The 12,935-nt window shown below is 35.2% G+C and overlaps 1 protein-coding gene across 1 annotated transcript; it reads left to right on the top strand.

The window, feature by feature from the left end:
* The first annotated feature begins 3,106 nt into the window (after window positions 1-3,106).
* LOC110609920 (cytochrome P450 81Q32) lies at window positions 3,107-6,488 on the top strand. The gene is made up of 2 exons (XM_021749760.2): window positions 3,107-4,028; window positions 5,079-6,488. The coding sequence occupies exons 1-2, from the start codon at window positions 3,123-3,125 to the stop codon at window positions 5,703-5,705; spliced, it is 1,533 nt and encodes a 510-aa protein (XP_021605452.1). The 5' UTR covers window positions 3,107-3,122; the 3' UTR covers window positions 5,706-6,488.
* Window positions 6,489-12,935: the final 6,447 nt, after the last annotated feature.

Here is a 12,935-nt window from a genome sequence, read left to right as displayed (position 1 = left end):
CCGGTGGAATCTCGGATGTCGGAAACCTCTAGAAGGGTAGAATCATGTTTCATAAAAATGTTTTCATGTTTTTAATGGTTTTAAAGTATGAAACTAAATGAGTTTTTGCATGAAAAGTCTTTGGAGGAAAACCCAGGTTCGGCCGCCGAAAGTCAAGTTCGGCCGCCGAACGTGCATGCGTTTTGGAGGCACGTTAGGCCCCCGAAAGCATGAGTGAGGGCAGTCCAGGTTCGGCCGCCGAAAGTCAAGTTCGGCCGCCGAACATTGCATGGATGCGGAGGCACATTCGGCCCCCGAACGTGGTCTGGCCAGCCACCTATAAATGGGGCACTTAGCCGAAATGGGCGAGCTTTCTCCCATTTTCGGCCACAGCAAGCTTCCGACCTTCCCTTTGCAAATCTAATGTTCTTCCTCCAAATCTCTACCATTTTTCTTGAGTTTTAAGCTTGCATTGAAGGTTTTGAGCTTTTAAACCAAGTTTTGGAACTTTGGGAACTCAGGAGCTCGTTTTCGTGGATCTCCAAGTTTAGGTCGTCTCCCTCTCGATCTTCAAGAGGTAAGAGCCGATCTTAAGCTCCTCATGTGTTTTAAGTAAGTTTTAAGTGATTTTATGGGGTAGAATGGCATGTATAGGGTTGTATGAGTTTTTAAGCAAATGTTAGGTTTTATGTGATTCTTGAGCAATGTGGCATGTTTGAGTATGCTTGAAGTGTTGTAGTTGGGGTATTTGATGTTTTGAGGCCCCTAGGAACTTGTATGCATGATTTAACTGAGGTATATGCATGATTGGTGAGTTTGGAGGCGAAATTGCACAAAGGAGCCAAGTTTCTGCCCTTTGGCAGAAACCAGGTTCGGCAGCCGAAGGCACGTTCGGCCGCCGAACATGGCTGGGGAGGCAGGCCTTTCGGCTGCCGAAGTTGCCCCCGAAAAGAGACTTTCGTCTCTGTCTGGGACTTTCGGCCGCCGAAGGTGCCGCCGAACCTACCTGAGTTTCGTCTCTGTCCAGGACTTTCGGCCGCCGAAGGTGCCGCCGAAAGTGCCCTGTTCAGCCACTTCATGCATATCTCTATGTGATATTTTCAGGATGTTTTAGGGGGTTTTTGGGGAATATATTAGAGTTATGTTTATGTATGTTTGGTCCCTCATTGGAGTCCACCTGTGTAGGTTCGGACCCGAGGAACCAAGGACCCCAGCAGTGAGCCAGCTGCTACAGAGTTTGTCAGAGTCAGCCAGAGGTGAGTGGAACTAAACTTAACCTTTTAAATTAAGAAATGAAATGCTTTTATCATGCTTCATGCATCATGATCATATTATAGGTTGTTTGCATTAGAATTCACGACTATGCCGCATTGTATTGTTGTGATAGATGATAGTGGATGGACATTAGGATGATTCATTAGCCTTCTATATACGAAGTCCTGTGGTGCCCATAATAGGGCCGGGCAATACGAAGACCTGTGGTGCCCATAATAGGGCCGGGCAATACGAAGTCCTGTGGTGCCCATAATAGGGCCGGGCATGGAGTTGAGGGATTTTTGAATCAGTCCATCCGTGGTGTGATTTATTTGTGCAGTGACGCATTTCATGATAGCATGTTTTAAATATCCTTTTTATAGTTCTACTCACTGGGCATCTAGCTCACCCCTCTCCCCTAACCCCCAGGTTTGCAGGTACGGGATAGATAGAGAAGGCAAGAAGAAAAAGTCATATGTATGTAATAGTTAGTGTGTGGACATGACAAATGTATTATGATGAAATGTAAAAATATTCAGGATGTTATGTAATGAGGTTATTGAGGATAGAGTTGTGCTTGACCACAGAATATTGTTAATCCCTTTTGTATGTACATGATCTTATGTTATGATGTTTATGTAAACTAACTCAACACAGGATGTTTTGCCTTCGAGGCTTGATAAGATCCCACAGAGGGACTATGTTATGTATATGTTCAGAGTATGCACAGGTTGAGTTAGTTGATGACAGTATGTATGAAGAAAAGTTTTATCTTTTTATGTATATGGTTGATCATGTATGGGATTAAACATGTTTACAGGTTATGTTAGGCTTGCTACGGGTCCCGGCGGCCTTATGCCGATCTGGATCCTAGCGCCGGTAGCGGTCCGGATTTCCGGGGCGTTACAGGGAGAATAGGGGGGAGGGGGGAGGGGGGAATAAGGAGATTGGAGAAAGTGGAGAACGCCTGGGGCCGAAAGGGATGGAGGGGGTTGGGGTGCTGGGTTGGGTACGAGAGGCCAGGGGAGGGCGAGGGCGAGGGCATGGGCTTGGGCCTAGCCACTAAATCGATTTTTTCGGTTTGATCGGTTATTTAACATATTTAAATTGAACAGAATCGAAAACCGAATAATTTAAATACATTAACCGAATCAAATCGACCATTCCAATTAATCGAATCGATAAACCAAAATCAACCGGTTCGATTCGATTTTTCAATTTAGACCGAAATATACTCTTCCCTATTTACTGTAGAGTATTACTGTTGTGTGACATAGTAGTCTCTTCGGTTTTCAAAATTATGATAGTTCTATAACATATCCGTTTCTATTATTTTTTTATCTTCTGCATTTTATTTGTAATACAGTAGAGTTTCAATAAAGGCGCTATAAAATTTAGAGGAAAAATTGTTATAAAAATTCAGTTTTATTGCCAAATTCTTTGAACAACCATTGGTAGTATTGTGAGACAGTATTGTGAGACAAATATAATCTAAGTTTATATTTAAAAAAGAGAAAAGATTGCCGTTCCAATAGAAAATTATTATGTAATACTTATATCGAAATCATATTTTAATAGAATATTAAATATGAATTATATATACATATGAAATTAAAAATGTAAATTAAATCTGGTCTAACAATAAATTTATATTTAAATTCAAGATATCTCTAAGCTGTCCAAATCGAATTGATACTCAAATCTGTTAATAGGTGTAATCTATTTTGTAAGGACTAAGGATCCCAACGATTATTGGTCATGTATTTTTATATTAGTGATTTGTTTATAATTAATTAAAATAAATTATTATTTCATAATAGTTTTATTTTATATATTACTGGCTCCTATTAAAATTCAAATCCGATATCACAGATTAGAAAGCCATAAGCATGGATGATATGTTTCTCTCTGTAGTTTTGGCCGTCCTCTTTCTTCTTCTTGCCTTAAACTTCTGCTTACGAAAATGCATGCAACATAGAAACCTCCCACCAAGCCCACCTGCTCTTCCAATTATAGGTCATCTCCATCTAGTCAATCTTCCCCTCCATCGATCTCTCCATGCTCTTTCACTGAAATATGGTCCAATCATTTCTCTCCGATTCGGTTCTCGCCGAGTTATGGTCATATCATCGCCGTCCGCAGTGGAGGAATGCTTAACAACAAATGATATTGTTTTCGCCAATCGTCCCTCCTTAACCGTTCAGAAGTATGTTGGTTACAACAACACCACCCTTGCAACGGCCTCGTACGGCGACCACTGGCGCAATCTCCGCCGGATAAGCAGTCTTGAAGTTTTCTCATCGAGTCGTCTAAACTCGTTCAAAGACATCAGGAGAGATGAGATCAAGATTTTCTTAAAGAAACTCTATAATCTCTCGAGCCATGATTTTGCTAAGGTAGAGTTGAAACCAATGCTCACTGAGCTAACTTTTAACATAATCATGCGCATGGTCGCCGGGAAGCGGTACTACGGCGAGGAAGTGGCTGGAAAGGACAAGGCAGAGGCAGAGCAATTCAGGGAGATGATAATGGAGACTTTTGCATATGCTGGAGCCTCATATCTTGGAGATTTCTTGACCTTCTTGAAGTGGATTGACTACCAGGGTTTTGTGAAGAGAGTGATGAGGCTTGCCAAAAGAACTGATAGGTTTCTGCAAAATCTTATTGACGAGCATCGGAGAGATGACAAGACAAGACCGGAGAGAAGGAAGGATACCATGATCGGCCATCTTATTTCTATGCAAGAATCACAACCAGAATACTATACAGATGAAGTTATCAAGGGCCTGGTTCTGGTTAGTACTGATGATGCGCCTCTAAATTTCTATGCTTTTCATCTTTGAATTTACGTGACTTGGGGACCTTGGTGGCTGTCTTGTGAAAGTTTGCGTCTTTGATTAAAAATTATAATAAAAAAAATACTAACAGATTCAGACAAATAACTGTAAAACAAATTCTAAAATAGATTGGATTATATAGTTGGATTTGATAAGGACTTTTACCACCCCATTAGATATTATAATTAGGTCTGGGTCAATGATGGATGACGCAAACAAAATAATTAGTGCTACTTTAATTAGTTGATGGATACCATATATAATTTACTATTTTTCCTACAAAATATATATTTACTTTAATGACATTTTTTTAAAACATTTTATTTAAAAAAAAATAATCGTACATATAAATTTTTCAGCAGTATCATAATTTAAATTGAAAAAATTGATCGAGTCAAATTAATTTAAAATTTTAATTTGATTTTTTATTTTTTAGTTTATTTTTATTTTTATTTTTAAAAATTTTAGTTATTTTGATTCGATTCAATTTTAATAAAAAAATCAATAGAATTAAACAAAACTAATTAGTGATAATAATATATTATTTTTTATATTATAGAGAGATAAGATCATAATTAAAATTGAAATATTTTAATTAAATTTTAAAATACGACAAATAAAAGATAAAAAATAAAAATTCAATCATTCAAACTGAAATAAATCAAACTGAATTAAATCAATTCGATTTAAATCGATTTCAATTTAAATCGATTCTTGATTTTCATAAATATTAAAATTTTAATTTTTGATTTATTCGATACTAAATACTTACCCTACTCTTTATTAACCAATAAAATTAAAACACTATATTATATTATTATTTAACATTTGTATAGTTATCAGTAAATACTTACCCTACTCGTCTTTTCATTTGGGGTGGTGCAGCCAGATAACCTATACTTAACCTACTCGTCTTTTCACATGTTACTTGTGTTAAATCCACCTCTTTCAATTAAATTACTTTTTTATCTCGTCAGTATCTTGAACTTTCAATTCATAAATGAATAGGATATTGTATTTGGTGGTACCGAATCCTCAGCGGTGACATTAGAATGGGCAATGTCCAATCTACTTAATCATCCAGAAATCTTGGAGAAAGCAAAAGATGATTTGGACTCGCAGATCGGTGAAGAAAGTTTGATGGATGAATCTGATATTTCCAAGCTGCCTTATCTTCAGAACATCATTTCAGAGACCTTGAGATTGCATCCACCAGGTCCATTGCTTCTTCCACATTTATCATCTCAAGAGTGTAGTGTTGGAGGATACCATGTAGAGCCCAACACAATGCTGCTTGTTAATCAATGGGCTATACATAGGGACCCTGAGCTTTGGGACGACGCAACTGAGTTTAAACCTGAGAGGTTTGATAGTAGTGCAGGTCAAGGCTCAGAAGCTTACAAGTATTTTCCATTTGGGCTGGGAAGGAGGTCGTGTCCTGGAATGGCTCTTGCAAATCGTGTTGTAGGGTTTTCTTTGGGGTCTGTGATTCAATGCTTTGAATGGAAAAGGGTAAGTGACCAAGAAATTGAGATGTCAGAAGGAAGAGGGCTCTCCATGCCCAAGGCTGAGCCACTGGAGGCAATGTGCAAGGTTCGTAATATCATGAAGAATGTGCTATCTTCTTCTTTTTAAAGCATATCAGTTCATCTTTTAATTTAATGATAGTTGAATTCCTGTTTACTTCCCCATGATATATGTGTCAATGAATGTGCACGTGATAAATCGTGATCAATGTTATCACTTCAGATTGGATCCATATGCATCTGTAGTATAAATAGATAGTAGAATTTATATAAAACTCGATATATTTACACTAAAAATACATGAAATTGATTTAGATAAAAATTTATTCGTACATAAAAATACATATATAAATTAGATCCGTATAAATTCATATTGTAAATATTTAGGAGGATAACATAAAATCTCATATATGTGCATTTGATAATGAATAAAGATTCTTTTTATTTTTTATACTCATGTTAAGGTATTAGATTCAGCTGCTTGCTTGTTAAAAAAGATTTTACATCGGCAAAAGTATAGAAAAATCAAATTGTATATAATAGTTAGCACGAAACTACTAAATAATTTAGATTAATTATTTTGGGTCTAATGAAAAGTGGGTCTAAAAGTTATTTGAATCAGTTTGAGTCGGACTGTTTTAATTATTAAATCCATCCGGAATCAAAAAAATTATACAGAGCTAGTGAGCCTGCGAAAAAAAGGTTATCCATGAGAGACGAGATGGAGCGGCCCGAGATACTAGAAAACTACAATACCCAAAGATTCGGTCTTGATTTAACAATTGTATTCGATTCAGTTGCGACGAGAATCTCGCAAAATTACCATTCGGCAAATTACTGAAAAATCAAATTGTATATAATAGTTAATTTTATTTATTATACAGTTCATAAATATGTCCCTTTAGAAATGCTAATTTTATATTCGTCTGGTACGCTTTTATATTTCTTATAATATTCATGATTTTTTTATTTTTATTAAAATACATTAATTTTCAATAATTAAATAAAAAATAAGTTAGAATATTATTTTTTAAATGAATATAAACAAATATATATATATATATATTTACAGTAAAATATATCTAATTTTATTTTATAAAAATATAAATTATCAGACTTTTTTTGTCTAAATTTTATTAGACTTATACCTTATCCAACAAAACTATAATTCACTAAAATTTATTTAGTTAAATGTTAAGTTGTAATAAGATTTAATATTTAATAATAATAATAATAATAATATAACTAAATAGCTAAAAAGGATCTATAAAAAATAGAATGTCACATATAAAAAATAAGCAGAAGAAGAAGGTATTTCGAAAGGAGCAACAACAGACCACAAGGGAAGAGGTGCAGAAACTAGAGAAGGCTAGGTTTATTAGGGAATTCATGTACCCAACAGTGGTTGGCCAATCCAGTGCTAATATAAAATGCTAATGATAAATATAAAATGTGTATAGATTTCATTGATTTAAATCAGACTTGCCTAAAAGATTATTATCCCCTCCCAGATATTAATAAAATAGTCGGCTCCATAGCCAATTTTGATTACTTGTCATCCTTAGATGCTATGTTAGGGTATCAACAAATCCCTATGGATAGGTCGGATGAAGAAAAAACCTCTTTCATAATTGAAGATTGGACATACTACTATAGGGCTATGCTTTTTGGGTTGAAAAATACTAGGGCAGCATATCAGCGGCTGATGAATAAGATCTTTAAGGATCAGATAGGAAGATATGTCACTACAACATATTGCATCTCTAGTTACGATACGTAGCTACAAAAAAAATTATTGTGACTAATATATTTATTTTATTACGGCTAAAAACCTATTGTGGCTAATTTAAATTATTTAGTAACAAAAATGCAACAATTATAACTAATATGTATTTTTTGTTTTATTTTATATATAATGTAACTATTTGTTGACTATTTGCCACAATTAATTTTAGCTACAAAGTAATATCATAGCTAATAGATATAATAGCTATAAATTTAATTTTTTTGTAACAATTACTACCATTGTAGTCACAACACATTAATATTATAGGTAATAATTTTAATAGCCACAAAGCTAATATGATTGTAGTAATAATTATTTTATTAACTACAGTTTATTAGTCATTACAAAAAATTTGTGGCAGAAACATAAAAATATTAGTCATGTAATTATGTTTGTCATAACTATTACTAAATCATTAGCCACAACATCGTAGCTAAATGAATTGTATGAGTACTATGATATTTTAGTTATAATTATCAAATAGTAATGGAATTAGCTATCAAATTAGTCACAATTATATAACTACGATAGAATACTATAACTAATAAAATAATTTGGAGAATTACTCTGAGGTCCTCTAGTTATTATATATTAGTTTATCAAGTTCAAAAAATATACTTATAGGTTCTAAAAAATTTCATATAATATGTTTTTTTTTGTCTCTCAATCAATTTTTCTTCTATTGTCCATTTGTTTATATAGAAAAGTTATTGAGAATTATTTTCTAACTTATAAGTTACATATTAATGAATCAATTTTAGTTGAAGGATGCTTTTAAATTATGGTAATCTGTGTCAAAATATATCCTTGGACAAAGCAAGTGCATTTATAGTTTAAGAACTGATAATTTGTTTTTAATCAACATGATTTGAGTAGCGACCACAAAAGATACACAAAAATTGAGCACTTGCATTATCTTTTAATTTTTCATTCTCAAACTGATTGTTATTTTATAGAGTTAATTTTGCTATTTGGAAATCACAAGATACATATATTAAGAATTTTATGTATATATATTTTCAGCACATAAAACAATTAGATAATAGTGTTGGAAACTTTTTGTCGAATCATTTTTCAAGAATCAAACGATTAGTCTTAGCACATAAAAAATATTAAAATGCCAGTTTCAAAAAATTCAAACATCATGAATATTTCATTAAAAAGAATTAGTATAATTTTTTGGCATTTCTCCAATGCCAAGAAAACCAATTCAATCTAAAAGTTTGTTCAGTTACAGCCATTTGTGTCCCATTGCATTTCTTTAAAATCCTTTCTGCAGCTACACGTAAAACAAATTCCACAAACCCACAACCTTCAAGTTGACCAATTAGCAAATTTGGAAATTATGATAATTGAAAATTTCTTACAGAATTACTAATTACTAAACATAATTACTAATCGGTAACCAAAAAACCAAAATTCTTTATCCACAATATATAAATTAAATTTATACTAAAATTATTTCAAATTTTTAACCAACGATTTAACACGTTTAGGGTCTTATTCTATCAAAAAACACAATTATGCCAAATTTGGCACACTTAAAATTTTTTTTTTTACATACTTGAATTTTTTTTTACCTACATATTTGTATTTTGCGTATAAATTAATTTTGAAGTTTTTTTTTTTGAAAATAAATTTATTTTGATGTTAAAAATAGAGTTCTACAAAGGTGTGGTCATGATTTTTTTTCTTTTAAAAAAAAATTCATAGCGTTGATTTTGAATCTGCTTAAACAAATTAAAATTATTTTATTTTGCTTATTTAATTAAAAATATAAAATATTTTAATTACAAAAAATAAAAATAAATAATATTATATTAATTAATAAAGGGAACCCTATCAATTAGTAGCGGCAATATAATGATAAACTTGCTAATATATATATTTTTGGCTTGGGGGAATGAAAACCTTAAAATTAAAAATTCCCTCCCTACAGCCGCTACTACTACTGCTACGAATTCTATATAAATTTTCATTCTCACTCATGATTCATTCAGTTTTCAATTTTTGTCCACTATCAAAAGGAGAAGCTCCTCAAGGAAATTCTGCAGAATCAATTTAAGAACAGAGGATTAATATAGACTGAAGAAACAACAGCACTCAATGCTTCTGCTTGAAACACGATACTCCTGTCATTTATTGAATTCAAGAGGTGTCTATTATATAGGCTCGTTACAAGCGGAAAAGGAAAACAAACACCAGAAAAATAGCACACGTTCTTGACGTGTTTTCATGAACTGAAAAAAACAAAAACAACAAACTAATTGAACGTGTAGAGATACTGGCAGAAGGATAGGGGAGCCGTAACTGAAAGTTGAATCATTCTCCTACATCCCCCCATGATTCAAATTTGCAGACACCGATTTTAGCCCTTAAGTAGTCATGCTTGCTTCGAGCAGACTTTGTCAGTATATCAACAGCTTGTTCATCGGTGCTACAGTATTTTAGAATTATACTTCCTTCTGCTACAAGCTCACGAATAAAATGAGCTCTAATATCAATGTGCTTAGCTCTCCCATGATAAACTGGATTCCTTGTCATTGCTATCGCCGATTTACTATCACACCAGATCTCAGTTGCCTTCTCTTGCTCTTACCCAAGGTCTGACAGCATTCTTCTCAACCACACCGCCTGACACGCTGAAGAGGTTGCTGCAATATACTCAGCTTTCGAGGATGATAATGCAATGGATGCCTATTTTTTTGAGCTCCATGATATGGCTCCTGATCCAAGACTGAAAATATACCCTGAAGTACTTTTTCTATCCTCCTTACAACCTGCCCAATCACTATCCGTATACCCAAATAAATCAGAGCTATTTTTCTGATCATACCAAATCCTATAATCCACAGTTTCAGCCACATATCTCAGAATCCTTTTTGCTGCTCCAAGGTGATGTCTTGAGGGAAAGTGCATGAACCTTGAGACAACTCCCACGGAGAAGGCAATGTCTGGTCGTGTATGAATTAAATAAATCAAACCACCGACCAAACTCCTAAAAAAAACCTCATCTGCCTGTTCTGTACCATCATTAAGCTGGAGTTTTTCATTTGTGTTCATGGGAGTAGGAGCAGTCTTGTAATTCTCCATTCTGAAACGCTGAAGTAAATTCTCAGCATATTTCTTTTGGGAGATGAATATTCCTCCTTCAACCTGTTTTACTTCTATTCCAAGGAAAAAATGCAGTAAACCCAGGTCAGTCATTTCAAATTCCTTTTTCATATTTGATTGAAAATCTTCCAATAAGGATGTGGAGGAGCTCATGTAGATCATGTCATCTACATATAGACAAACAAATAGAGAACTTTTACCCTGATTCTTCATATAGAGCGTGGGCTCATTCTTGCTTCTCTCGAACCCATTTGATAAGAAATAGGTATCAATTCTTGAGTACCAAGCTCGAGGTGCCTGCTTTAATCCGTATAGTGCCTTCCTCAGCTTGTAAACATGTTCTTCTTTTCCACAGACTACAAAACCTTCGGGTTGATTGACATACACTTCTTCTTCTAATTCTCCATTTAAGAAGGCTGATTTCACGTCAAACTGGTACACAAGCCAACCTTGTTTTGCTGCTAGAGCAAGAAGAGTCCTCACTGTTTCAAACCTTGCAACAGGAGAAAAAGTTTCTTCATAGTCCACTCCTTGCCGCTGTGAATACCCCTTGGCCACCAACCGAGCTTTATGCTTTTGTACACTCCCATTTGCATTGAACTTAGTTCTGAAAACCCACTTTACACCAATTGGCTTTTTGCCTTCAGGAAGTGTTGTTAGCTCCCAGGTTTTATTCCTTTCAATTGCTTTAAGTTCCTCGTGCATGGCTACAACCCATTGCTTCTTGCTTGCTGCCTCCTCAAATGAAACAGGATCTGCAATATACAAAGCATGAGTAGTTTCATAGATTTCTCGAAGTGACCGTACTCGTCTCGGTGGTGATTCACCAGTTGAACTCGAGCTTTGAGGACTTGTTGAAGAGCTTCCCGAAGCAATTGAAGTTCTCGAAGGACTTGCAACAGAAGACTCCGACGATGCCGAGACTCTTGGAGAATTCAATTGGGTTTGTGGTTGTGCCTCCATAAGTTGTTCCTCATGGATTTCTGGGATCTCAAAGTGAATGCTTCTTTTTGTTGGAAAGAATCCTCTGCCATGATTGTAAATCAATCAGTTGTTGGAAAGAATCCTCTGTCATGATTGTAAATCAGTCAGTGATCAAATCTTACCATATTTAGCATAGCACGATTTTAGGACATAATTGAGGGCTCAATCAAAGGTCTAATTGTTCATATCATGTACTATATAAACTCTGTAACTTACTACACAAGAGGTAAGAAAATAAAAACAGTTTTCTTCCTATAATTTCAAGATGGTATCAGAGCAGGTTTCGGTCTAAAAATATAGCCATCCTGCAATAATCCTTTACCAGATACCCTTCCCAACTTCTTTCTCTCACCGAAACAACAATGGCCGACCTCCCCAGCCCGGTTGACCAATCCCAGGCAATAATTGATCCAATAGCAGACCTGTCACAAAAACTATTCCAGTTAATTCAGAATAGCCAAGATGGAAATCAGAAATCAGTGAACCAATTCACTCTTAATTCAGCAAAGATGATGGAGATGTTTATCACGGCACTACAAGGAGCCGCAAAAGGAGGAGGCACGGGTGTCCCTTATGATCGAAAAGGAGGTATTTTAGGGTTAGAAAGGAGGGCAAATGACCTTTCTACCCCTGTCTCTTTAAATAAATCTAAATGTGCCTCTGCTTGTTTTAATTCTAGCAAGGTACAAAATACTAGTGGGTGGATATTTGATTCAGGAGCCACAGACACTATGACTAATGATTCTTCAGATTTTGTTGTGTCAGCCCCACCCTCAAAATCCAATATTCTAAACGCTACCGGTGGCTCTTTTCCGGTCATCGGTGGTGGTACCGTTTCTATAACCCCCACTTTAAATGTCTCCAACAGCCTCTATGTACCTTCCTTATATTGCAAATTACTCTCTGTCAGTCAGATCACCAAACAGTTAAATTGCAGAGTACTCATGTATCCTCATTTTTGTGTTTTGTAGGATATTCATACGGGCACGGTACTGGGCCGTGGTACTGAGAAAGATGGACTGTACTATGTGGAGGAGATCTCAAGTACTGGGTCAGCTCATTTAGCTCAAGGGTCCTCAACCCGACAGTTATGGCTCTGGCACCGGCGCTACGGCCATCCCTCAAGTGATTATCTTCGTACTTTGTTTCCTGAGTTTAAATCCATTGACATTCCAGTTTGTTCTTCATGCGTGCTTGCTAAGAGTCATAAGAGTACTTATCATATATCCACAAATAAATCTGATACTCCCTTCTCAATAATACACTCTGATGTATGGGGGCCTGCCCCGGAAACTGTCTCCCCTGATTATAGATACTTTGTGACTTTTATTGATGATTGCACTCGTGTTACTTGGGTTTACCTGTTAAGACAAAAAAGTGAAGTGGCTGAGAAATTCTGTGATTTTTTCCGCATGATTAAAACCCAATCTCACAAGACCATTCAAGTCCTCCGAT

This window comes from Manihot esculenta, chromosome 2 (assembly GCF_001659605.2).
Source record: "Manihot esculenta cultivar AM560-2 chromosome 2, M.esculenta_v8, whole genome shotgun sequence".
In the NCBI taxonomy this organism is placed as follows: domain Eukaryota; kingdom Viridiplantae; phylum Streptophyta; class Magnoliopsida; order Malpighiales; family Euphorbiaceae; genus Manihot; species Manihot esculenta.
The sequence above is the reverse complement of the archived record's forward strand: the minus strand, read 5'-3'. Positions and strand labels throughout refer to the sequence as shown.

Coding starts and splice junctions, on each gene's coding strand:
- LOC110609920 (XM_021749760.2), top strand. CDS start 3,123: ATGGATGATATGTTTCTCTCTGTAGTTTTGGCCGTCCTCTTTCTTCTT. Junction 4,029..5,078: donor TTATCAAGGGCCTGGTTCTG/GTTAGTACTGAT, acceptor ATAAATGAATAG/GATATTGTATTTGGTGGTAC.